This window comes from Ictidomys tridecemlineatus, chromosome X (genome assembly GCF_052094955.1).
Source record: "Ictidomys tridecemlineatus isolate mIctTri1 chromosome X, mIctTri1.hap1, whole genome shotgun sequence".
NCBI lineage: Eukaryota > Metazoa > Chordata > Mammalia > Rodentia > Sciuridae > Ictidomys > Ictidomys tridecemlineatus.
The window spans coordinates 17499277-17526283 of NC_135493.1; the positions used below are offsets into that span (position 1 = coordinate 17499277).

Consider the following 27007-nt stretch of genomic DNA (forward strand, 5'->3'; position numbering starts at 1 on the left):
ACTCTGAAAAAAAAAATTTTATAAATTACACAGTAGAAGCTTCATAACACAATTCCAGTTGTTTTCTTTCTGTTAAATCTGTAACTCTATCCTGATTTTTATCTCTCTGAAGACTTCTGGATATTTACAACATAAGGAAAGTCTTGTTTCTCTAACTCAAGGCCTTGGTGAAAACATAATCATAAAAAGCATTTCTATTTAAACTAAAAACTGCTAAGTTCTAGAAATTTACTTTGTAATTTCAAGAAGTTTCAATTCAACTTGATTTTATAATATTTATTTCCAAAGATTCATTCATAATTGTTTTGCAAAAAAAAATTTCCCAAAATTATTCCAAATTATTTGTTATTCATAACTTCCTTATTGAATATCTCCAGTCTAGAACTAATTTATTTTTTCTCATCTGTGCCTACAGACTATTCAAAGCTATTGCTAAACTCATTCCCTGGCTTACTATAATTTTTTGTTATCAAGGTAATTTCTGAATCTTACATGGAAGAAAATGGAAAAAAAATATGTGCTATTTTCTTGAAAATACTCAGTTCTAAACAGTATTTCAGAAGTGACCAAAAAATAAAAACCAAAACAGTAGATGATGTGTGCGATTGGTTTGGAGCTCTTAGCGCTCTGTAAAAAGTCTCCTGCCTCCGCAGTTGGAGGCCTCCTTAACACCCAGGTTGGTGAGCTGTGTCCCCCTTCTAATTCCAGGATGAGCTTCTGGACACTTTTTAGGGCAATTTATGTCCTGTGAATTTTCTGAAGTTGAGAAGGGCCTAATAAATGAGAAGCCATTTGCAAAATCAGGGTTTGTTTCCGAGGTCCTAAGAAAATCCTCGAGACACCATATTTGAAAATATTTGAAGATTGTTCACTTGAGTAAATACTTAAGCCTGCCCTCCCTCACTTTCTCGGGCCTGTAGCCATATTACTCACCCTCAAAGAATTCATCAATATTCAACTGGCTTGCTAATTTGCTGATGTAGCAAAAGGAGTTTAATAAAGAAAGCTGTTGCCATTTTTCTTTAGAGGACATGCCACAAACTCAACTTTCATCTTACAGCGGGAGAATCTTCTGAATTTAGGTAAGGAAATGAATGCTTACATGCAGCAACCCAAGTAAATTTGCACACCAAGCTGAGCCCTAAAAAGCCCAGAGAAAGCCTTTCACCCCAAGGACACAGGGACTTTATAAATGATCTGAGGATTTAGAAGCTTGTTCTGTCACGTCTGGCAGCCCGGCAAACTTTCAGCCATGTCCACGAAAAGATTTTGAAGATGTTAATAGGGGAATTTTAGCTCTTAGTATCAGTTTTTAGCGCCCGCCGAAATCGTACACGTTATCAGCCGTTTTAAAACCTTTCCTGAAAAGAAAATCTTGGTCTGCAAAATCTTTTTGCTTAACTTCTCAAATCAACTTTGCAGACCCTAGAAGACTCCACTCTTCTGCCCTCTAGCCCCTTCGCATCCAAAAAAAAAAAAAAAAACAAAACCCACAGACGCCGGCAAAAGGCCGCCGGCGGATTGCACGCCTTGAGTCTTCATGATCGCCCTTGCAAAGGAAGTCAATAGAAGTTTTTACATCAGTTCTACAGAAATAGCAGTAAAATGCATGCGAGAGTTAAGTAGCCCAAGAAAGAAGAACGGAGCACCGCGGAATCCGTGGTTTTATTTTTGAATACTGATTTGGTGTGTGTGCGTGCGTGCGCGCGCGCGTTTCACTGTTGCCGTTTTCTTTCGGCACCTGACTTTTCTTCCCACAGCCTGCACGCGGTTCTCGATTATCTGGTGAACAGTCTACCGGCTGCGACAACTTCGGCTTCCCTGGGGAAGCGTAGGGGTTCCTGGCCACCGCCGCAGCTATAAGCGCGCCGCTCAGTTTCCTGCGGTCGGCGAGTTCCCTTATTAGTCCGCGGGCGCAGCAGAGCCTATCCGGTCAGAGTCGGGCCCCCGGGCAGCAGAAAGACTCCAGAGAAGCAATCCCCAGCCTGGGTCTCCAGGAAAGCAAGCTCCGCAGCTCCTCCGCAGCGCATTGTGCCCTGCTGCCCACCTGTCTGGGGTCCCCATGGCCACTCCGAGCCTTCGTCCCTTGCTCTGGGCCTTGTCAGCTTCAGGCCAGCGCTACCCATTGCTCTTCCCGTCCAGATCCCACTGAGTTTGAGCGCTGCTGGCTTAAAGATTTGTCCCACCCGGGACAGGGGATTAAAAAAAAAAGCCGCGTTCATTTTCCACGACAGCGTACAGGCACTGTTTTATAAGGGGTTTTTCTCAAAAATTTTATTGTGACATTTTGCAAATATACAAGAAAATTGAAAGAAGAGTATTGAAAGAATGTCTGTTTACCGCCCCCCCCACACACACACCAGGTAGCAACTAATGTTAGAATACTGCGACTTTCTCTCCCCCCCCTCCTCCGTGTGTGTGTGTGTGTGTGTGTGTGTGTGTGTGTGTGTGTGTGTGTGAATGTGAGCGGATGTTAGCTGCATCATTTGAAAATTTCAGACATCGTGACGTTTCACTTCTCTACACTTTGGTATGTATCTTTTGCGGATAAGAACATCATCCTACCTTCAAGGCCATTCTCACACCCATTAAATAACATAGGTCCCTATGTTAGCATCCCAGAATAAGGGCTCGCTTTCTCTCCTGTTTCTAAATTTCAATTCCCTTCAGTTTCCCTTCTTGGACTGCACACATGTATAAAATATTGCTCCCTTCCTCCAGGACGTGCCCTCAAAATGGACCATCAGGACCTAAGGGGGCTCGTCCAGTTCCAGGGACTTTTCTAAAGAGAGCTTTGTAGCGTGATCAGGTCAGGGGAGTCCCAACAGATCGGGACTCAAACGCGTGGCGAGAGCGTTACGCTCACGCAGTCTGAGATCCCTTGTTTCATCTCCCAAATCATTTCAGACATACCCAAGAAGCACAACTCAAGAGGCTTCGCACAACCACCCAGCAGCGCCTTCCTGGCAACCCAAAGGACACCATGATAGGACCAGGGAGCACAGGGTGGCTTCTGTTGGGTGGGTCTCTGGGTGTGCCCTTGGCTTAGCCATTCTCTATTTTCCCTTTTTTTTTTCTCCCTGGACCCCTGCTATTCTGCTCTGCATTCGGTTATTATGGGGGCACTGTGTCGTTCTTGGCCCTCACCGGCTTGGAGCCAAGGCTGTGGCGCTGAGCGCCCGCATAACTCCCCCTTCCCTACCGCTCCCTCTTTTCCCCTCCCCCCTTCCGCCCCCGGGCCCCAGAGAGGAGCGGGAGAACTGGGGGGCGGGGAGCTTGAGCACCGCGTGGCCACGCCCCCCCAAGCCGGCTTTTTCTAGGACCGCTCCGGGAGCCTCTCTGCTGGCTGCTCCTGCTCGCTCCCTGGGTGCGCACCGCTCCTGCCCTGCGCTCTGCTCAGCTCTGCTCGGCTCCGCTCCATTCCGCCTCCACCACGCCTCTCTCCGAACTTCGGCCACAGCTAGCGGAGCGCGCCCGCGGTGCCGCCACCCCAGCCCCCGGCTCTGGGTGCCTGTTGCTCCGTGCCAGGCACCTCGCGCCGTGCGAGCCCACCGTCTCCCAAGTCCTGTTCTCTGCCCCGGCCCTCGCCCTCTCTCGCTGTTTGTCTGTCGGTTTAGCTGTCTTTCCGCCTCCCCACCCACCTTTTCCTTCCTCCCTCTCTCGCTTGCCTGTTCCTTCGCTAGCTCTCAGACGCAGCGAAGCAGCTTCGCAGGAAAATCCCAGAAACCTTTGCAAAAAGCTTACAATGAAATTTAAGAAGTTCTTCGATTTCGGCGCCATTTTCGAGTGGAACAAGAGGTGACATGCGATTTTTAAAAAAGGGAATTGTTGGCTGGCGCTTTTCCCCAATTGTAGCGTTGGTTATGGGAGACTGAAAGAAGTCTAGTGATAATTCTGAGAAAAGTTTTGTGTCGCTTTGGGGTGGGAAAACACGTTTGAGGGGTGGGCTTGGGGGGGGGGTAATAGACCTTTAAAGTGTTCATCAAGTGAGCGTGGCCGGGAAAATTCTCAGGAAACGGACTGAGAAAAGTTAACATTGGGAGGGGCTGGGAGAGAAAACTGAGTAAGGGACAGTGACCGACTGTCAACCTCGCCCGGGTTGAAAACGACCTGTTTTGACGGAATGTAAATGGGTTTTTGGTGACTCGTATTTGTAAGCAGTAAAATATGTCTTGGGAAGAAATGTGAGAATAATTTTGCATTGCCCTTCCCGAATTACAGCTTTCAAGATTGTTTAGTTTTCCCTGTAGGAAACTTGACATTGGGAAAGTTTGGCCCGAATGCGCACAGAAAAAGCGCACCATGTGTTTGGGGTGTGGGGAACAATATATTTGCAAATTTAAAAGACAGAACGTTTTAAAATATGAACAGAGGAAGAGGCGTATTCTTTGGCTCTTAAATCATTTGGTCAAACACGTTGCAGTTCAGAAGGGGGTGGGGCTATGGCAACTCGAAAGTATCGATTCTTTGTCTATTGTATCAGCGAATGACCCTCTCCTGATGTGACAAGACTCCTCTTTGTACTCTCTTTTCGTAAGTAAATTTCAGTCTCAGGGGAAATTCATTAACTAGGGGATCGAGGTGGCTTTTTTGGGATGTAAGTCGTTGTACAGTCACTGAGAGAGAAGAAAGGGGTTAAGAGGAAAGTATTAATGAATTCGATTCCAGTGAGTTCACAAAGCAATGTGGAAGGACCTTCGCCTTTGATACCTATGTTATTTCGAAGGAACTTTGCTTTTCCTAAGGAAATGTTAAATTAGGAGTGATTTTAACCTCTGATGTGATGACTCACATATTTGTGCAGGACATAAAATATTTAATTGGGAGAAAGTTGTGGACTACTAAAGTATAATCGTACATTTGCTAAACATGTTTTTTTTTTCTTTTTAAGGGCAACCAACGACGTTTTTCCTCCATTAATCCCAAAGATCAATGTAAAAATCGTTAATATAGCCAAAGCAAGATGGAATTTAGAGATGCTTAATTGTCCCAATTTAGGAACTGGCATTAAATTGTAATTAATGACTTTGTTTATCATGATGAAAAAAGTGTATTTGTTAGTAACACATCTCAGGCTGTTTTATGAATTTTGTACCTAATCTCATTAAGTACTCTGCATATTTTATTAACTAATAAATAGGACACAACATTCATTATACTGGTTTTAAAAAAACCCACATAATTTTAAAATGAAACAAAAACATATAGCAGATTTGGTTACTTTAAATATCTACTACTTGTACTTAAATGTATTTTAATTTTCAAAGCTTCAGTGGTTTTGTTCTTTTAACTTTTAGGTTTGTGATTCCAGGTTTAAGGGTGTTTTTTTTCCTTATGCTTACTTGAATATTTTGTTAAAAAAAGAGAGGAATGCATGAATTTATTGCTAATATATGTCCATTTTGAAAAGAAAAAAGTGGTATCTAATGAGTTAATCATTAAGGAGCATGCACAGTGCCGGCCATTTCAGGACGTGAGTTTCTGTGGAGCTGCTTGAGACAGGAAGGAGTGATTTGACATCAAGAATTTAAACTTTTTGATTTGTGTTTTGATGGGTGACAGTGATAGGTGTAAATCACTTATAAATAAGTTTGAGTCCCCAGTTAAAAAAATTATCTCTCATTCTTTGCCATTAAAAATATCTCAGAGTGATTATCACCTTTAAATCATCCGTGTTTATTTTCAATAAATTAAAACGGCGCTTTTTAAAAAATGGGGACAATTAATGAGAAATAATATGCAGCAGGAAGAAGTTTCACCAAGACCTTGAAACTGGCAAGAGTTATGCAGATGTTGCCAAATTGTCTCGATTTATTTAATCTTATCTTTCGTGTATTTTTCAGAGGTAAGATTCTCTTCCATCCTAATTCCCATCACCCATCGCTCTGCATTTCAGCACTGTATTCATCCTCCGCGGGGAGGGAGGGAATCGAGAGCCACACCCTTCACTCTGCCTGCAGATCCTGGAAATCAAACTGCGAAGTTATTAAAAGTACGTTAATTGGAGGGCCGTGTCTTAGTCCTTTACTTCATCCTCCCAATTGGGCGGGGCAGGGTGGGGCTTCTTTCCTGTCACCCATTCTTTCTTCACCCGCAGGTATCCCAGAGTACTCCCCCTTCGTTGACTCCGAGGGGATGCAGCAGCAATTCATGTTTTGAAGTGCTCTAAATGGTTCAAAACGTGAGGCGCTGCTATACCCCCTCGCGGGGAAGGTTGAAGGTGGGGATCTGCTGGAATGACCAGGACCCGTTCCCTGCAAGGCAGCTTTCAGAACAGGTAGGTGGGGCCGGGGGGTCTTCTGTCTTCTTTGTTTGTCTGCGCCCTTTGCTGCCCAGGCAGCACCGCCTTAGTCGCCTTAGAGGGGGAGGGCTACACTGTTCTGCCAGACTGGGAGGGACACCAGGTCGGGGGTCGCTCATATGCAGGCAGTTCACATTGAAAACGAACCTGGTGCCTGGCACTCAGCACTCAGCCGTGCCCTAGCAGCGGGAACAGTACTGCAGTGATCCATTGGTGCCTGGAGTATTGTTCCTGCTGCCAGGATAAGTCTGGGACTTTTCTACGGGCCCACCACCCAGGTAAGTCGCCTGCAGCATCTGCCCTGGGAGCAGCGACACACTCTCTTGGGACTAGCCAGTTTGTCCTCCAGGAATCATTTGCCTGCCTGTCTTTGAATACGTGACTGCATGTGACAGGCTTTATTTTAGTAACCTTTTTGCCTGCCCAGGTAAAGAAAGCTGAAATGATGGGGCAGGGGGGGAAGAAAGCCCTTTCTGATGACCTATTAGAATGCCACCCACTGGACAACGAGGAAAGCTCATCTTAAGTCCCCAACAAGGAAACAGGTGGGGATGTGGGAAAGGAGTAAGGGGAGGCAGAAAGGGGGTTGACTGCCAGCTACCCCTAATTCTCTCAGCGATTCCTGGTAAACCGGCTCATGTCCTTGTGTGGAAAGCACTTTTGACTTCAGGAAAGATTATGGGGCCCTATTCCCGCATCTCCCCTTCCTTACCTCTACTGTGTTGCGGGGAGCTTTCCTGGACTTCAGTTATCCAAGAAGGATCAAGCGAGGCCTTTCTGGAGGGCAGGTGAACCCAAGGCGATGTGGAGGGCAATGACCCTTCCCTAGGAATCTGAGTCTGCAGCCAGCAGGGACTGCAGTGACCTGAGGACAGGGTCCCGCAATGAGGCTCTGTGTTTCTAACTTCTTTTTTCCGCCTCTCCCCAAATCGGGCCCCAGATTTCTACCCCGAAGGTGCGACACCAACCACACCTTTGTCACTCTAGAAAAATCACAGAAGGTCCCACTGGAAAGGCATTAGCTTCACAGCTCAGGACAACACCTGAACTGTCAATTCAGGGGCCCTTCGTGATTCCAAACTTATGGGCAGGTGCTGTCGCTAATTAATGCTGCACATCTGCACCTCCACCCCTTATTTGACTGGCCCATTAAGCCTTTGGTGAGAAAACGGGGGGAGGGGGATTGTCGCCTAGGAACTTCACAGTTGACCTAGAAAAGAGGACTATCCCTATGAAAATCACTTTAGATCTGATTTTTTTTTTTTAATCTGAGGCCTGGTCAGGTAAATGACTACTGGCAAACTACTAAGGGAGGTGTGGAATCCTTTCCCACGTCTTTTTGTCATCTTAAAGGACAAAACCAAAACTTGCACACGCACACACATAACCCTCTTGTTGCTATGAGACACCTTGTACTAGTCTTCCCGAGGGGCCGGGCGTGGGACCCTAAAATTTCCAGTTTGGGGGGAGACCCGAGGTTCTGAGTAGTCCAGAACGAGTAGTCTAGAGCGGAGAGTCTGGCTCCAGCTGCGCGAAACATTTGCTCTCCCAGACTCCCTTGCGCCTGAGCAATGCAGTGCGCAAGGGAGGCTTGGGTCCCTTCCGGCCAGCGGGGTCCCTCAGGCTCCCAGGGGCGCTGCGTCTTTGAGACCTCTGCAGGCTCTTGACCTCCTTGCCGCTGCGGTGCTATTCCCGACCCCAATGGCCAGGGCCCCTCCAGCCCGCAGTCCCCGGGCGCGAATGGAGAACAGGTCCGCCTTCCATTGCACTGGGGGTTGGAATAGGGCCACCATGAGATTCCCCTTCTGCAGCTAACCAGCTTCCCTTTTTTTTCCTTCCCGTTCTGTAATGGTTCTCCTTCGAGCCAGGAGAGAGTGCCGCCCAAACTTCCTGGAGGACCTTGTCCACGTCATCTGGCTCCCTCCAGAGGGCGCCTGCAGGATCCAGGTGAGGCACCGATTGCGGTTGATTGCAATTGCGGACCAGGAGGGGAGGAGGGCAGGGGACCGAGGGATCCTAATTTGGGGGCGTTACCTTCCAGAATCTGGGCGGCCTCTCTCAGGGCTCCCACAAGGTGCCCAAATTGAGCTCGTCCACACAACCCTCTGATAGCATGGTGCCCTTCTGACTTAAAACATTCCTTCCACCTTTAATTACACAAAGTTGCAGTATGCCTAGATTTTCCTCCAAGGACAAAATTCTGAATAAAACAATATTTTAGCCGAACATTTCTGTGTCAGTTAAGAAGATGGCAATTTGTTCCAGACTATAAATTCTCTTTAACAACTCCTAGGGAGTTGTTATTTTTAAAAATTGTTTTGTTTTTCAACATTGCTAAATGTGCAACATAATGTATGGGAGACATATAAAGTGAATCACTGTATAGTCAGCTGATTAATTGATCCAGCTTTACCACCCTCAACTAGACACCTTTCCACTGTTTGCCCAATTTTTCCCAACACATGGTATTTGTTAGTGAGGAAGCTGCTGGACATAAGGCATTGTATAAAGTTTATTAGACAGATGTGCTTCTTAAAACAGGAAAAGTTTGGCCTAACTCTAAATCTAAATAGGCATTTCTATAAGTTGGGGGACAAGATATACAGGTTACTTTGATAAAGTAGAATTAAACATAATTTTGTAAAAACTTTAATCACAAGAATATTTTTTGAAGACATCCAACATCTCCAGTTAGCAGTACTGATTTTTTTTTTCCAATCAAGGAACACTACATCAACACTCTTGGCGGGGATCTGGACATGGAAGACTCCTGTTTCAAGAAAATATAATCATCTTTCAAAGGCTGTAACTTATATGCATTTCTAACTCACTAGGTATTGAAAACCACCCAAGTGTCCCACCATAGGGGAGTAAAATAGAATCAATCACTCAGTGTAATATTATACATCTTTAAAAATGTTATTGGAAAATGTTATATGATCTGTAAGTTAAAAGAATCCTCTCCCACCATTTCTTCCTGCTGTTCCCCCATACCCATGCTTCTTTGTAAAGTTGGCATGTAAATTTGTTTTTCCCACCAAATGAGTCAGTCACAATGGGAATGTCAATTGATTTGAACAGATGTGTGTCAATGTTACGTGGAAAAATAGATGCCAATAACCAGGGCCACAGGAAAATGCAGTGGTTCCAACTCTGTAACAATTATACCTACACACAAACAAGGACAAATGTGGAACCCCAAACAGGAAAACAGTTGCATATTCTCCAGTGTGGGGAGATGGAAGGATTGTATACTGCTTTTGATTTCAGTTAATACAGGCAATGTCCAATTAAAAAAAAAACCCTAATAAGGACTCTGCATTGCAAATTATTTTGCTGAATGTTTTAAAACACCATGCCTGTCAACCCATCAAGGCAGAAGGAACCACAGGGGATTGGGTTTGTTCCATGAATCCTGGACTGTAGAGCTCAGGGCAACATTGGAAAAAACATGATCCTATTAGATGGGAGTTAACAGGCAGCTTTCCTGAGAGACTGTGCAAGAGGAAAATAAAAATAGGTTCAAAAAGCATGCTTGAAGCCAGACACAGTGGCCCATGCTTGTAATCTCAGCAACTGGGGAGGGTAAGGCAGGAGAATGGCTCTTTCAAGGATAGTTTCAACAACTTAGTGAGACCCTGTCTCAAAATGAAAAGGGCTGGAGATGTAGCTTAGTGGTAAAGCACCTCTGGGTTCAATCCCAGTAAAACACACACAAACACACACAGCATGCTTGGGGAAGATCAATGAAAGTTTATTGACGTAAGTTAAAGTCTAGGAATATATCCAAGTTGGCATAAATTTCTAAAGATCTGTCTTTCCGTTGGCCTGCAGTATTAGTCTCATAACCCTAAAGCTTCATATACGCTTTTATACTTTAAGTTATTACATTATTCTCAAATGAAAAACAGTGTATATACACCAATTGCAGAAAATATGTATCTCCCTGCCCCTGTACCCCCACTCATGCCCATCCATTAGTTAGTTACTGCTTACTAAATGAAGAAGGATCTCTGGATTCTTTCCTGATAACCACCTATCCCTGGCTCCACAATTGATCTCTTCAGTAAATTCAAAAGGGCTTAAGCCCCATGAGAATAGTAAATTGAGTCATTAGGGAGGAGCCCAGAAAGAATTCTGCTTCCCGTGGTTGCTGCAGCCCTGGAGCACTCCCCTTAAACTATTGAGCTCTAGAATCTGAGCAACTGGTGGGAGAGTGGGGTGGTGGCCCTGCCTTCAGCAGTAGAGTCAGGAAGCCAAAAACAGTGCATGCAGCAGGCTGAGACTTGGTTACTTTGAACTCTGGCTGTCCTGAGGCAGCACCTTCACCTGTTCTCAGTCCCCAACTCCACTCCTGGCCAGACCCTTGTGGCAGAGATACAATCTTCAGATTCATCATAATTCCAACATCTTGCTTTGTATGGTGCTTTTACCTACTTTTCTAGATGTTTTCCTATCTGTTATTTGCGGCAACCTTAAAAGATAAGTAGAGTAAGGCAGAGAAAAACAATTACAAACAGAAAACTAGGATTCCTGGGGGTTAAGGACACATCAGAGACTAGCTTCTAGGACCTCTTCCTCTAAATCTATTAATCAGAACTGACTACACAGTAGTGACTGGAATTGAAGTAGTTAATATGTTTTGTTAGAAAAATTTCAGGTTAAGCTGATTAGTCCAGGTGAAACTGATGATCTGGACACTTTCTGGGTGAGGCCCATGATTAGCCTCAGTTATCACTAATGATTGTAAGTTACCCAGCTGTGTATACAAGTCAATGGGCACAAGCCAAAAAAGTATGATTTAAATTCATTTGAAATCTTTAGCCCATATTTAATATTTTCTATAGATTCAGCCAAATTGAGGGAAAGCAAAGGGAATGCCCAACCATAATTGTTAATTTAGTCCCTCACTCAATAGTACCTTTTATGGCTGTGATAATTGTAAAAATGACCTAGAAGCCTGGAAAATGCTTACAAAACAAGTTTTAAAAATCAGGGCCAGAAAATCCCACAGACTCAATTAACTGAAAACTAGGAGCAAAAACTGGAGGGAACATACAAAACAAATATTCTTGTTGCTTAATGGTGGTAGAATAGGACCAAAAGTTTCTCCTTTCTGTACTTTTCCATGTATTTTTTGTTGTTGTCATTGTTGTTGTTATGCTGTTTTTTTTTTTTTTTTTTTTTTTACACTGTCAAACGTAATTCTCTAAAAAGTCTTTAGGGGTCATGGGCCATACAGCAATTTTGGGCCAACGATGCAGAGACCTCAGACATCTCGGGGATCATCATGTCACGAGATACCACTGTGCACTTGTGACAGATTGATAACTGAAAGGTCTGGGAGCCACTCATCTTCATAGCAATATGTATTGTAAGTATTACAAGATCAATCTATGAAAAGATCAGGAGGAAATTGGGTGCCATGCAGTGGGGCATTGAATGGTATTCTCATAGGAGTTTAGTGGAAGTGTCTTTATCTTTTAAATTTTTATTTAGTGAATTGAAATTTACACAGGACATGTGATTTTATATTCAGGCTAGGATGTTAAAACGAAGAATTTAGGCTCAAGAAAACAACTGGAAATACATTAGCTGTAAGCATTATAGACACAAGGTCATCTTTAATGTGTTGACTCCATACAAGTAGCCAAGAAAAACATGAAACTGCGTGAACAGAAAGTCATAAAACCAGAAAAATATTTTCATTTCAGTATTTTTAAGGATGGAAATTGAGACCATCCTGAATGGCCAACAACAGAGGATTGACTAAATAAAATACAGTGTATTTAATACAATGGAATAGGGTGCTTTCATCTAAAATAATATTTCTGAAAATAACTCTTGTGACATAAAAATGTACTCACGGGCTGGAGATATAGCTCAGTTGGTAGAGTGCTTGCCTCACATGTACACAAGGCCCTGGGTTCAATCCCCAGCACCACCAAAAAAGAAAAAAAGAAGTATGGTAAAATGTTTAGTGATAAAAGAAACACTTTTTTTTTGTTTTTTCTCTTCTCTGAAATATAAGTACATTCAGAGCATTCTATCTTTATAGTTTTGTATCAATCTCCAGATAAAAGGCTAGGGGGAAATACATCAACACTTCATAGTGGTTATCTATGAGTTATGATCTAATGTGTGATCAAAAAAAGATGTGAGGGGCTCAGTGGTAGAGTGCATGTGTGAGGCCCTGAGTTCAATCCCTAGCATGGGGAAAAAAAAAGATGCTGAACTATTTTTGCGATGTGTTCCTAATATGTAATAAGAATGTATTGGGAACATTTTGCATTTGTAGTTTTGTATCAATAATATGGAAAAAAGGCCAGGAAGAAGTAAACCTAAAGTTTGAAGGTGGTTACCTCTGAATTGTAGCACTATAAGAGATCAAAGAAAGATGCTAAACTGTTTTTGCGATGTGTTCCTAATATGCACTATGAATATATTGGGAACATCTTGCATGCATAGTTTTGTATCAATATACAGGCAAAAGGATGGAGGGAAGAAACAAAAAATAAATCTAGTAGTAGTTATCTGTGGATTGCTTTCATACTAAAAGTAAGGTGCAGAATTATTTTTGCAATATGTTCCTGAATATGTAATATAAGTATATATTGGGGACATTTTGCATGCATAGTTTTGTATCTCTCTATGGAAAAAAGGCTGGGAAGAAATATAACAAAATGTGAACAGCAGTTATGCCTGAGTTTCTAGTATCATAAGTGATGCTTGTTTTTCTTTTTATACTTTTATGTATTTTCCAAGTAATTCTTGTATAAACAAAATGTGTTACTTCTACAGCAATAATAAAGCTTATTTTATTTTTAAAAAGAGTTTGTATTAAGTTCTCTTAAGAAGTCTGAATCCTTGACCTGGGGATGGGGGAAAATTCCTGTTTGAGCATCAGTGAACCTATAATACATTTTCAACCTATCTTGGAAAACCTTGCAAAGCTTCAGTTGGATTTACAAGTACAAATGTGTCTTTCCATTTGCTCTTGGCAAAAGAAAAAGTCTACTTTAAAAATATAACCATGACAGAATAATAATAGTAATATTGCTAAACAGACTGCTATCTCCTGTCTAATCAAAGGAACACTTTAAGAAGTAAAGAAAGTTGAAACAGGCTCCTTTTCCTCTAGGAGCAATTCAGGAAGGCGGTGCTTGGATACTTGCCCAGGGTCTCATGGCACACTTGCCAGTTTGGTACACACCTGCATGCCCCCTGCATTTCCCCACAAATTATGTCAAGCTCCATTAAATTGGGTTGGAGGGCACATGTGAACTTGCCCCCGCCCCACCTGCCCATTTTAAGCAGTCCTTGCTCTGGTAAGAGATGAGACAGAACTATTTAGTAACATACCCAGCCCATGATCTGACAAGGCACCTACCAAAGGTTTTAATATCCCTCAATTGCACCACATTAGAAGAAGAACTAGGGTTCCCCCCAGCCTTCTAAAATCGCTCTGGGGGAACTGTTTTCCCCCAAAGAATCATTCCTACTCTAGCAAGTCCATATCACCAGACATTATTTTCAAAATATATCTGTCATACTCCTTAAAGCTGAAGTCGCACTCGTGAGGCAAAACTATTCAATTATAAAGAGATATTCAGGGGCTGGGGCTATAGCTCAGTTGGTAGTGTGTGTACCTCACATGCACAAAGCCCTGGGTTCAATCCCCAGCACCAAAAAAAAAAAAAAATTCAGACTATTCTTCCTGTGTCTTGATGCTATATGCCCTCATTCTGCTTAGCAATAAATAACTACAGCTCAACTTGTCCTTTTACTGAAATGTGTATGCTTCTCTTTTAAGTTTTTCTAAAGCATTTTTCCTTATCACATTATATTAGAGCATATTGACTTGGTACCTAGCTCTGTACTCCTTAACTTGTGGGAAGAGAGAAGGATGGGAGAGAAGCAAGGGTTAAGGCAATCCTGAGCCAGAGAGGCCTTGAACAGTGGAATTCCTTCCTCTGTCTGCCACCTGGTACTGAGCAAGAATCAGCTGGGGCTTTGACCTTCTTCTGAGCCATGTCTGATCACACAGAAAACTTGCTTTGCTAAGCTCAGTGCTCCAAGTGGCCTCCTCTCCCCTAGGCCTCAATCCGGTTACTGGTAAACAAAGTGTGTGAAACAGGGGTAGACTATGGGTGGGACCCTTTCCTAAAGGACAGATCTCATTTCCAGGCCTGAGAAAGAGAGAAATCCCCTGATTTGAGCACTGATCTTAACCCTTCTCATTTACCAGTGAAAAAAAAAAGATCCAGCTCCTGAATTTCTGAATCAATAAAAATTTCTAGAATTTGGTCAGTGCAGAATGCACTCCTCCTAGTTGGGAATATTCCAAGAGAGGCTGGGGGTGGGGGAGGCAGGGAGGGAGGGAGAGCTTCCCTTTGCTAACAGATCAATCCGACCCTCATTTTACAGAAGAGGAAATCGAGTTACAGAGAGGAAATAACTCACAGAGAGAAGTCATGCAGAGAATTGAGGGCAACGATAGAACGTGACCCTTCATCTTCAGGGCTCTTTCCAGTAAAATACACTGGGTCTAAAGGACAAACGGAGAGACCCAAGACAAGGATGTGGGACTTCATGTGGGATGCGAAAAGCAGAGAGGACAGGGGAGAACAATCCAGGAAGGGGGAGCATAGCATGAATAAAGCACAGGCAGAAATGGATGCTATCTGTCACTAGAATAGTTAGAAGATAGCCTGGAGGAAACTGTAAAGATCAAGTCTTGCTTCTCCTCGTGGCCTTTGCATACTTTTAAGGGTATAACAGGGTTTCAAGGGGTGCAACAGCCCCTCCTCCCCCAAATATGGCAAGATTTCTTAGGGCACAGGTTTAATTCAGTAGTGAAAATTTTAAAGCATTGCTTTTCTGTTAAAGTGAGCACAGATTTAAAAAGATAAAACTGAGACCTTAAAAGCATTTCAAGCTTGTTACAGGCTCCTCCAGGCTGTCCTGGGACTCACACTCCAGTCTCATGCTGACGGAATATTTATGCACTAGTCTCCAGACATTTGGCTTTTTGTTTTTCCTGCCAGTACCAGATTCTCCTTGTCTTCTGATAACAGCACCCCTCCTGGGTTCTTTCCTTTTGGGGAACTGCCCCTCCTCCACTGCAATCTAGGGCTTTTGCAAGGGCTGCCAATCACAGGAAACGGTTGAGCCTCCCACCAGGCAAGAGACCCAAGGTTGACCAATCATAATATTCCATCCTCCTTTCCATGGTGATTGCCCTAGAGAAAATTCACGTGACCCCAGCCTAATCAATCAGAGTACTTGCCTGGGATTTATTTCTTTTTTCAAATACTGAAATGGATGGAGTCTCTCTTCTGAAGTTTCTAAACCTGGTGTTGTATCAAGCTAGGCCCTCCTTTACCCTGTTCTACCATGTCCACTATGGGAGGACCCATACCAGGAGAGGGACAGAGACAGAAACACAGGATGATGTTGTTTGTGTCCCTGGACCCACACTATTCTGTGTCCAGCTCCTCTTCCTTCCCTCTGTTACCAGAGCACATTTTCCTTTTTAAAATTTAAGCCATTTTATTTAGTTATTCCACAAATACTTAACCAAAGTATTCTAAGTGCCAAGCACCATTGCTGGACCTGGAAATAGAGTGGTGAATGAAAGAGGTGGTTTGAAGACCCTGCTGTCCCGGGTTCAGGTGCTAGATTGGGCCATGCTTCTGTCACTTGCAACTGAAACAATACTGCCTGCCAGATCACAGAAGACTTAACATGCTAGCTTAGAGACTCTTACAAGCAACAGGAGTCTGAAAAACTTTTGAGCAGAGGAATCACATGCTCTAGATTTGAGGCTGAGCCAGGTTGGAAGGAGTGACTACTGAAGGGTTGAAATGTGGTGGTGGTGGGGATTCTGATTTGCTCAATCAAAAAAAATATTCTCATGAATCAAGGTATCTGGTGTGAAATCTAATTCTGAAGGAAAAGAAGCTCTCAGGAAGTGTTCCAGCCTTCCCTGGTTTGCTCCATTTTATTGTCCTTTGCCAGTGCCCTGGACTGACACTAGGCTTTGGCGCCCACTCAGCACTGGATTCCCGCCCCCAACACACACACACACACACACACACACACACACACACACATCTACACCTATCTACACATGGAGTCCATGTACCACTGACAGTAACTTGTTAGCTGAGGGGAAGGCTGTTGTCTCCCTGCCCCAATCTACTTACTTTTATGACCCAGTCCAAGTGCTTCCTTCTTCTGAACCTTCTTTTAACTCTTGCCAGTGTCCAGTGTCCAGACATTTGCTCAGAGAATATGATTTTTTTCGGGTGTGCTTTCTGCAATTCAGTAGGGTTATTCATACTAGCCAAAAGGTTGAAGCAACCCAAATATCCACTGATGGATGAACAAATTATATCTTCAATAGAATACCATTCAGTCTTAAAATGTGCTATGGTTTGGATAAGTGTCCCTCAAAGGCCCATGTTGCTAAAGGCTTGGTTCCCAGCCTGTGGTACTATTGGGAGGTGGTGGAGACTTTCAGAGGGAGATTCTAGTGGGAGAAAGTTAAGTCATTGGTGGCATGCCCTCAAAGGGGATTATGGGGCTCACAGTCTCTTCCTTCTTCTCTCTCCACTTCCTGTTATGAGGCAAACAGCTTCATCTGCCACCTAATCCAGCTATGATGTGCTCCCTCACCACAGACCCCAAAACAATGGGGATAACCTACTGTGAACTGAAACTTCCCAAACTATTAGCCGACACAAACATTTTCTCATTTTTAATATCTCAGGTATTTGTTACAGAAGTGGAAACCTGACTGACACAAAAAGGGAGAAAAGTCTGACACATATACTACAAATGAACCTTAAAGACACTATGCTAAGTGAAATAAGGCAGACACAAAAGGACAAATATATAATTCTACCTATATGAGTTTTGTGGTTCTATGAGTATTCAAACTTTTAAAGACAAAAAGTACAATGGTGTTTGCCATGGCGGGGGGGGGGGAGGGGAGTAGGAGAGAGAGGGGTGTTAGTCATTATGCACAGAACTTGTTTTGGATGATGAAAAAGTTCTGGAAATGGATAGTGGTGATGATTGCACAACAGTGTAAATGTGTTTAAAGCCCCTGAACTGGACATTTAAAAATGATTAAAATGGTATTTTTTTCAGTGCTGGGGTTTGAACCTAAGGCTTCATGAATGCTAGGAAAACAAACACTCTACCACTAAGCTACATCACCAGCCTGAAAATAGCCACTTTTATGCTATTATGTGTATGTTACCACAATGTTTAAAAAGCGCAAGAAACTCTCTGAGATAATAATAACTAAACTTGGGGCAGGGAGGGCAGATGTGGCTTAGCAGTAGAATGCTTGCCTAACATGCATATGAATAAGGCCTAGGTTCCATCTTTGCACTGCAATAACAAATAATAATAATAATTTAAGAACTCACGTTTTCGTGAATTTTTTTCTACGCATGTGTTTTTTCTGATTTTGTCCTATAGATGCCATATTAATTTAAAAATATTTTAAGATATTTTGAACATAAAGCATATAAAATAATAATGCGGATGTGTATAACTACTCAGCTTTAACAAATTTTAATTTTTTTCCACATTTGCTTGATATATATGTAATTTTGTATATACAATATTATTTAATTTGTATGTAACATTAAAATGCACACTTGAGAACCCTTTATAACACCCACTTCAAATATAGGGTCCTATACCCATATTTTTTAATGTACCTGCGTCCTTCCCCAGGTCACTCCCATGCCTTTTACTATTTTCATCTCCCTCCCCAAGAAACATTATCCTGACTTTTGTGTTACTCTTCCCTTGCTTAGAAAACATATTCAGCCACACTTGTATGTACCTCTATTCTGGCTACTTATTGCTACTTCAAAGCAACCTCAAACCCAGTCGCTTCAACAGCTATTTAATTATACCTCCTGATTTTATGGTTAGGAATTTAGGTAGTGTTCTCAGCTACGTAATTTTGGTATTTCACAGGGCAGATGGGCTGGGCTGGATTGTCTCCCTAGAGTCCTCTTATAGGTCTGGAGTCTTAATGGGGAGGGTGAAAGGTGGAGTTCAGCTGAGACTGTTTCCTGGGTATAGCCCCCACAATGACTGGGTGGTACAACTTCTTTTTTGGTAGCTCAAGACTTCCAGAGTGTTCTAAGAGAGCTAAATAGAAACACAGAGCTATTTATGACTTTACTCCAGAAGCTCTGGAACTTCACTTATTCTATTATCTATTGGTTCAGCAAGATTCTTAGGCCAGGATGGATTTAAAGGGAGGGGACTTAGCTCTGCTTCTTAATGGGATGAAAGAATTTCTGGTCATCATTATTCTACCACAGTCCCACACAATATGTTTTTGATGCCAGATGGTGACAGGGGCCCTGTATAGGCTGAGCATTCTATGACAAATGCCACCTCATTTAAGCTTATCCTGATATCTTCTTTTTCTTCTTGTTCTTTTTTTTTTAAACTTTTTTTATTATGGAAAATCTCAAACATAAAAAGAAGAGTGTGTGAACCTCACATATACTCATCACTTCAAAAATTACCCATTGATGGTTCCTCTTGTTACAGCCATATTCTCACCTACATCTCCCATTCCCATATTATTTTGAAACAAATCCCAGGCATTAAGCCATTTTATCAATACATTTACTATGTGTCTTAAAAAGGACACTTTAACAAAAACATAACCAAAACACTACTATTATTATTCCATATTTTGTAAAACACAATAATTCCTTAATATCAGTGGAGATTCAACTAGTGTTCAAATTTCTAATCATCTCTCAAGTGTCAAAGATGTGGTCATATTTTAATGTTTGTTTGATTGGGATCCAAATAAAGTCTAGATATCACTACTAGTGGATATCTAGTCTATCTTAAACTATATCTAGTCTATCTTAAACTATAGGTTCCTCCTTTATGATATTTTTCCTTGCAATTTATTTGTTGAAGATATCAGGTTTTCTGTCCTGTAGAGTTTCCCCCTAGTCTGGAGTTGGCCATTTGCATCCCCGTGAAGTCATTTAACTTGTTTTTCAGTCTCATTCATTGCCTGTAAATTTTTACTTGACTGTATGGGTTCGAATAAATTCCTGTTTGATTTTTCTCATAGGTAGAATATTCTGGGCTGAATACTCTCTCCAAAAGTCATGTCCATCTGAAACCTGTGAATGTGACCTTATTTGAAAATAGGGCCCTTGCAGATAAAAATCAAGTTAAAGATGAGGTCCTATTGGATTAGGTTTCTCCAAATCCAATGACTGCTGTCCTTATAAGATGAGGGCAATTTGGAAACAGACACATATGGAGAGAAGACCATCATGTGAAGATGGAGACAGAGATTGAAGTTATGATGCCATCAAGGAAATCAAAGATTGCCAGCAGTTGGGTTGAAAGTGTAGCTCAGTTGTCAAGTGCTTACCTGGCATGCACAAGGCCCCGGGTTCCATCCCCAGTGGAAGGAAGGAAGAGAGGGAGGAAAGAGGAAGAGTTAAAGAAGGCTCTTCCCCTAGAGACTTTGAAGGGGCACAGACTGTGAGCACCTCAATTTTGGATTTTTAGCTTCCAGAACTGTGAGAGAATAAACTTCTATTGTTTGAAGACACTCGGTTTATGATACTTTGTTACAGCAGACACAGGAAATTCATAAGGTGGTAGTTTCTTTGTCCATCTAGAAGCATATAATAGACAAGCATGGTGGTGCATACCTGCAATCCCAGTGACTCTGGAGGCTGAGGAAAAAAGATCTCGAGTTCAAGGCCAGCCTCAGCAACTTAGTGAGACTCTGTCTCAAAATAAAAATAAAAATGGCTGGAGGTATAGCTCAGTAGTAAAGCACCCTGGGTTCAATCCCCAGTACCCCCCCAAAAAAATGCACATAGTATCTGGTTACATCTCTTTTTGTGATGCTGCCATTGATGGTTAATTCTATTATTATTTTCTTATTTATTAGTCAAAACATTTATATAAACATTATATAAGGAGAGATATCTCCTCCTAGGAAAAACAGTACAAATGCTTGCTTTTCTTATTTTTCCTTTTTTTAAAAATCAACAATGAATTGCTTTTCTAGTATCCTCCAACAGTGAATAATAAACTGAGTTTGTTTTTATTTTATCCTTTTGGTACAACAAAATGATCCATTCCAGTCTCTTTTGTATACTTCTTGACCCAGACCTTGAATTAGCAATTTCTCCAAGGAGCCCTGTTTCTTGCAATGGGAACTGATGATTTCAAGGTCACCATCTGACCCTTGCATACCATATTTCAAATTACAACCAGGCCCTTACATCTGCCTCTCAATCCCCTTTACCTTGCTCTGTTTTCCATAGTACTATTCTCCTCATGATACACTGGATAACATATATATCTATTAGTTATTGTACACACCACAAGAGTAGAGATTGTGAGCCAGGCTCAGTGGCATGGGCCTGTAATCCCAGTGTCTTAGAAGGCTGAGGCAGGAGGATTGCAAGTTCAAAACCAGCCTCAACAAAAGTGAGACACTAAGCAACTCAGTGAGACCCTCTCTCTAAGTAAAATACAAATAGGGCTGGGGATGTGGCTCAGTGGTTGAGTGCCCCTGAGTTCAATCCCTGGTACCTCCTCCCTAAAAAAAACCTATTTGCTATGGAATTTTTTTACAATGCATAATGAATCCCATGTAACCAGTACCAACAATTAATCATAATATCATAATCATAAACATAAGGGCACTGTAGTTTATTCTGTATCTGCCCTATTCCTCCCATTTCATTGGATTATTTTCACAGAAATTTCAAATGTCAACATTTTATAATACATATTTAATATGGCCCTCCCTCATGTTTGCTTCATGAGGGCATAAAGGACTGTTTTCACTTTACTGTTGGATTCCCAATCTCTAACTGTGCCTGGCACACAGTAGGTTCGGTAAGTACCCATGGAGTGAACAAATGAATTGGATATATAGAAACGTAAGTGAAGGGGAACAGGAAGGTATTCAAAATACAGTAAGATAAACTGAAATCTATTTCCATGCATGTATGAGCTTGTCAGGGTGAACAGAACTACTACATATAACTATAAAGCTCCAATTTAAAAATGAGAAGCTGGTGAATAAAAAAAAAAGAACAAGTCAACAAATTTAAGAAACACACAATAAGATTCCTTATTTTCAGATACAGACTGCAGAGGAAATATTTAACTGAATTTCCAACTTTTCTCTCAGGATTCAATATGAAAATATTGTATTTACTATGACACATATTTTTGAAGATTAGATTTCCCCCCCAATGCTAGTGATGGAATCCAGGGCCTTGTGTGCTAACAGATACTCTACCTCTTGGCCACACCCTCAACCCCCAAAGGATGATTTTGGTTCCACCTTAAGAAGCTAACCCTAACAGCATTTCTGTGTATGTGTGTGTGTGTGTGTGTGTGTGTTTGTGTGTGATGCTGGGGTTTGAACGCAAGGCCTTGTGCATGAGAGGCAAGCACTCTATTAACTGTGCTATATCCATAGCCCCTTTCTTCTCTTTTCTCCCTGATTTTAATTAACAAATATTTGTCAATGAAATTAATGCAGGAAGGAACAAAGTAGGAAGTACAAGTCCTGTGTACCTGAGGTTAGGGACAGAGGAAGGGCAGGCACATTTTCACTGGGGCAGCTGTGGCACACTGATACATCATAACAGCTGGGTTAATAGGGCTCCTTCTAAATGTCCCCAGGGATATCTTGGCTACATCAAAGTGTCTCGCATCCTGTTTATGTCCTTTAGCCTATTATTTTTCTAGGAAAATACCTTTGCATATGCATTTTGTTTAATTTTTAAAGCTATTCATGGCTCAGCACAGTGATGCACACCCATAATCCCAGTGACTCAGAAGGCTGAGGCAAGAGGATCATAAGTTCATGGCCAGCCTCCTTAGCAAGACCTTGTCTCAAAACAAATTAAAAGGGCTGAGGATATACTTTAGTGATAGAGTACCCCAGGTATAATCTCCAGAACCACAATAAATAAATAAGTAAATAAGTGCTCTTTGTGGGCTGGGGATGTGGCTCAAGCGGTAGCGCGCTTGCCTGGCATGCGTGCGGCCCGGGTTGGATCCTCAGCACCACATACCAATAAAGATGTTGTGTCCACCGAGAACTAAAAAATAAATATTAAAAATTCTCTCTCTCTCTCTCTAAAAAAAAAAAAGTGCTCTTTGTGTATTAAATTTTCTTGCTTGTCAAATATGTAACTTTTTTTTCCTCCAAGTTATTGCTTGTGTTTCCAATTTTGTGGTGATTTCTGCCATTCTGGAGTGATCCTTACTGTGGTCAATTCTATCAATACTTTGCCTGTGTTTCTGCCTTAGATATCATGCCGAGAAAGGTCTTCCTCACCCTAGGATTGTAAAAATGTTCACCTGCATTTTCTTCTGGGCTGTTTTGGTTTGATTTTGTCATGTTTAAACTTTCAGGGCACTATCAACTTTTTTGGCAATAATACACATTTATTGAGTGATTATAATATGCCATATTCTGTTCTAAGCACCTTACTTTGAGCATCTCATCTGAAAGTGCAGTAGCTCCAGAGGTAGGGGCTGCGGGAGCCTGTTTCACAGGTAGAAAACAGGTAGGGACAGGGCTGGGGATGTGGCTCAAGCAGTAGCGTGCTTGCCTGGCGTGCATGCGGCCCGGGTTCGATCCTTAGCACCACATACAAACAAAGATGTTGTGTCCACCAAAAACTAAAAAATAAATATTAAAGATTCTCTCTCTCTCTCAAAAAAAAAATAAATCTTCTCTTTAAAAAAAAAAAGAAAAGAAAACGTAGGGACAAGGAGTTTGTGTACTTATCTAGAATTAAACTGCTGGGGAAACCCAGTCATCTAGTGTTGCAGCCTACAAGGGTTAACTGTAAAGGTTTAAGTCAGTATATGTGAAGTATCTGGAGTAGGACAATCAATAGAAAGTAGCAGATTCAAAATTATTACTGCATTGTCCTCATAAACATGATTTCTGATGGCTACATTTATTTGAAAAAAATGCATCTTTTAAAAGTTTATTTATTTTAAAAAATATTTTAGTTGTATGTACCTTTATTTTAGTTATTTATTTTTTTAAGTGGTGCTGAAGATCGAACCCAGTGTGTCCTCACATGTGCTAGGCGAGTGCTCTACTACTGAGCCACAACCTGAGCCCATTAAAATTCATTTTTAAATTTGTGATTCCCTCACAAGCACAAAAAGCCTTTAGAATCCCATGGGAATACATAAAACCATTAAAAAAAGAGTTATCAGTGAATTTTGGAAGGACATACACCAACATGTAAAAAATTTTGTTGGCTAGTGGAATTCCAGAGTATAAAACAACCTTTGTCTCCATTTCTAGTTTTCTAGAAAGAGTATGTCTTTATTTCCTGATGAGAAAAATAGCCACAGTAACTGCTATATGTATGTTTTTAAAAGGCTGTCAATGGGAGGAATCAGGCAGGATCTAGAGGGTGACACTAGGTTAGAAGAAAAATTTCTTTTTCTTCCTTCTTTCTTTCTTCCCCCTTTGGTACTGGGGAGTAAACCCAGGGACACTTTACCACTGAGCTCTATCTCCTGTACTTTTTTACTTTTTATTTTCAGACAGGGTCTCATTATGTTGCTGGGGTTGACCTCAAACTTGTGATCCTCCTACCTCAGCCTCCTGAGCCACTGGGATTACAGGTGTGCAAAACCATGCCTGGCTCTTTTCCCTTTTTCTTTTGATAACCTGGGAAGAACACAAAGCTGATAGAAAGGGTCAATAGAGAGGGGGATTGTGGCTCTCAGGAGCAGCAACGGAGAGTTGGGGAGGGAGCAAGGTCTGCCAGGAGGCAGCAGGTAAGATGAGATATACTCTGTATTCATACTATTATACGAAACAGAAAGATTAGAAGTAAAGATGTAAAAATGTTAATACTAGAGTTGGCTGCATTTTAATTCTATTCTGTATTTTTTTGTCTCCTTGATTTTTCTTTCTATATATTCCTTTGCTCTTGATATGTGATTTTTAAACCAGGAGGAAAATGTTTTTTAACATGAAAACAAAAGTAGAAAATCTGTTTCCTAGTGTAGAAGCGTCTTAAGTTGGAGGTAGCTGATGGAGGCGTGAGGCACCTGATTCTAGGCCAGAGGCCACCCTGGAAGAACATGTGACAGGAACACACATGTAACACACAAATTCTGGGGCTTTCCACTCTCTAGTGTTCTATCTTTCCAGGTGAGAGGAAATACTCAACTAAACTCTTAACTTTTCTCTGAGGATTTGAATATGCAAATATTGTATTTAATATAACAAAAATTCTGTATAAAGATGATTTGGGTTCCTGCTTAGAGGCTCACTCTATCCAACAGGTTTATTCTTTTTTTCCCCTGATTTTAAGTAACATGGTTATAAAAGAAGATTAAACAGTGCAGAAAGAAAAAAAGTAGGAAGTAAGAGTCCTCCAGACTGGAGGCTGCTGCTACTTTCTGTCATGCCCACCATTGAATAATTTCATAATTTTATCCATTTCTTCTAAGAGGGACACTTCTATTTTAGTTTCTCAGATATTGGGATACCCATTACAATTAGTGGTGGGTGTGGTAGATTATCTGCCCTGTCACCCACATATCCCCTTCTAGAAAGATCTTTTTTCCATGGTGGCTGAGAATGTTGCCAGAAAATGGCCCTCTGTGAGTGGCCAACTTTCTTCAGAATCACCTCTATTGAAAAAAGCCACTTCAGCAGAAGAGATACCCCAGTCAACACAGGGTTATAATATGTCAAAATACATTCTACTGTCATGTATATTTAAAATGAATTTTAAAAGAATTTAAAAAAGAAGCAATGTACTCACAACAATGTAGAGCTATGCTGAAGGCATGTCATCCTAACTTCTGGACTTCGCTGAAGGGATGGGGGAAGTTTTGGGTGAGACTGCTTTGCAGCTCAACCCCTAGATGTGCCTCATCAACCCTATTTCCTTCTGCCCTCTCAAAAGGATCAATTTCAAAAGCACTTTTTTGGTACCAGTGATTGAACCCAGGGGCATTCAACCACTAAGCCACATCTCTAGCACTTTTTATTCCTATTTTTTTTTTAATTGCCGAGTCCACCTTTAAACTCACAATCCTCATGCCTCAGCCTCCCAAGCCACCAATGTGCCCGGCTCCAAGGGTACTTTCTTTTTCTTTTTTTAATTTTTTTAGTTGTTGATGGACACAATACTTTTATTTTTTTATTCATTTTTTATGTGGTACTGAGAATTGAACCCAGTGCCTCACACATGCTAGGTAAGCACTCTGCCACTGAGCCACATCCCCAGCCCTCCAAGAGCGCTTTCTAATACACTTCCGGCATCCTCACCTTCTCAGTGCTTCCTGACCAGAGGACCCAACCTGCAACATATCCCAAATTAACCGGCAGCATTTTTCATTTTTTTATTGGTACATAAAATAATGAGGGGCTGGGGATATGGCTCAAGCGGTAGCGCGCTCGCCTGGCATGCGTGCGGCCCAGGTTCGATCCTCAGCACCACATACCAACAAAGATGTTGTGTCCGCCGAAAACTGAAAAATAAATATAAAAATTCTCTCTCCTCTCTCTCTCTCTTAAAAAAATAAAAAAATAAATAAAATAATGATATACCATGTGATTGATAATATCTTAGATTTGATGAAACATGGAGATATTTAAACTACATATGTGAGTTTGTTAAAACTATATTTCCCCCATGATCCTCATTTTTACCTTAACAAGCACAAAGCTTCACATTCTCGGCACTTGAGAGTAGACGTTATATCTGGCTGCTTCCCCAGCACCAATTTCTCACTTCTTCCTTCCTCATTGAATCCTGATTTTGTTCCATGTGTTCCAGGGGAAATGGGCTTTAATCTTAGCTCCAGCAGTGGGCTGGACTGGGCAAAGGGCAGTCCAGCCCCAGTTGCCAGTGACAGCTTAAGGAATGGGCATGTGAGCCCATTTTGTCCAGTGAGACTACAGAAGAGAGTTTCACCACTTACAATAGAGTTGACAGAACTGGGCATGGCAGTGCATCCCTGAAATCATAGCTGCCTTAGAGTCTAAAGCAGGAGGATCACAAGTTTGAGGCCAGTGCCAGCCTCAGCAACTCAGCAAGATTCTGTCTTAAAATTAAATAAAATAAAAGGGCTGGAAGTGTAGCTCAGTGGTAGAGCACCTACCTAGCATGCACAAAGCCATGAGTTTCATCCCCAGCACTGCAAAAAATAAATAAAACAGTTGACACAGAAAGCCTTTCTTGAGGAAACCTTACAGATTACTACTAGTTGTTCTCATCTAACCACAAGAAGGACCACCCTTTGTTATTTCCTTTTTGCAGAGGTGGGCCTTTGTGCATGCTGTGCAAGCACTCTACCACTGAGCTGTACTCAGCCCAGGACCAGCCTTTAAGAGAAGAAGGCACTCTGGACAGCAGAGCCACAGGATGGCAAGCACATGGGTCCCTGGCATCATATTGAAGCAGTGGATCAAACTGATCAGGACTGAGCTACCTCTGGACATCCTGCTTATGCAGCCAATAAACTCCTCTATTGTCCAAGCCAGTTTGAGCTAGGTGACCTGACTGGAAAATCTGTAACATCCTAACTGGCAGAAAGATCCTTACAATAACCCCAATCTACCCATCTAGCTTTCTCCCTTATCACTACATCTCTGTCACA

General features: G+C 41.9%; 2 protein-coding genes and 1 long non-coding RNA gene across 15 annotated transcripts in view; 2 read left to right on the forward strand and 1 right to left on the reverse strand.

Annotated features, from left to right (window-relative positions):
• The first annotated feature begins 986 nt into the window (after positions 1-986).
• LOC144371687 (uncharacterized) lies at positions 987-2315 on the forward strand. The gene is made up of 2 exons (XR_013431679.1): positions 987-1082; positions 1761-2315. It is a non-coding gene; the product is annotated as an uncharacterized LOC144371687 (long non-coding RNA).
• Positions 2316-2470: 155 nt separating this feature from the next.
• On the forward strand, positions 2471-9615 carry LOC120889806 (uncharacterized). Its single transcript, XM_078034207.1, has 6 exons — positions 2471-2530; positions 2908-3020; positions 3307-3798; positions 5844-5992; positions 8170-8248; positions 9025-9615. Exons 1-6 carry the CDS (start codon positions 2471-2473, stop codon positions 9125-9127), a joined length of 996 nt encoding a protein of 331 aa, XP_077890333.1. The 3' UTR covers positions 9128-9615.
• Positions 9616-10031: 416 nt separating this feature from the next.
• Hprt1 (hypoxanthine phosphoribosyltransferase 1) overlaps positions 10032-27007 on the reverse strand; it is a 68184-nt gene continuing 51208 nt past the window's right edge. For 2 of the 13 annotated variants that reach the window (XR_013431668.1, XR_013431669.1), the window contains exon 11: positions 10032-20108. The gene's annotated coding sequence lies outside the window, so the exon portion shown is untranslated. Of the gene's footprint in view, positions 25877-27007 lie in introns of all 13 variants that reach the window. The other 11 variants (XR_013431666.1, XR_013431667.1, XR_013431678.1 and 8 more) reach the window with 10 other exon arrangements.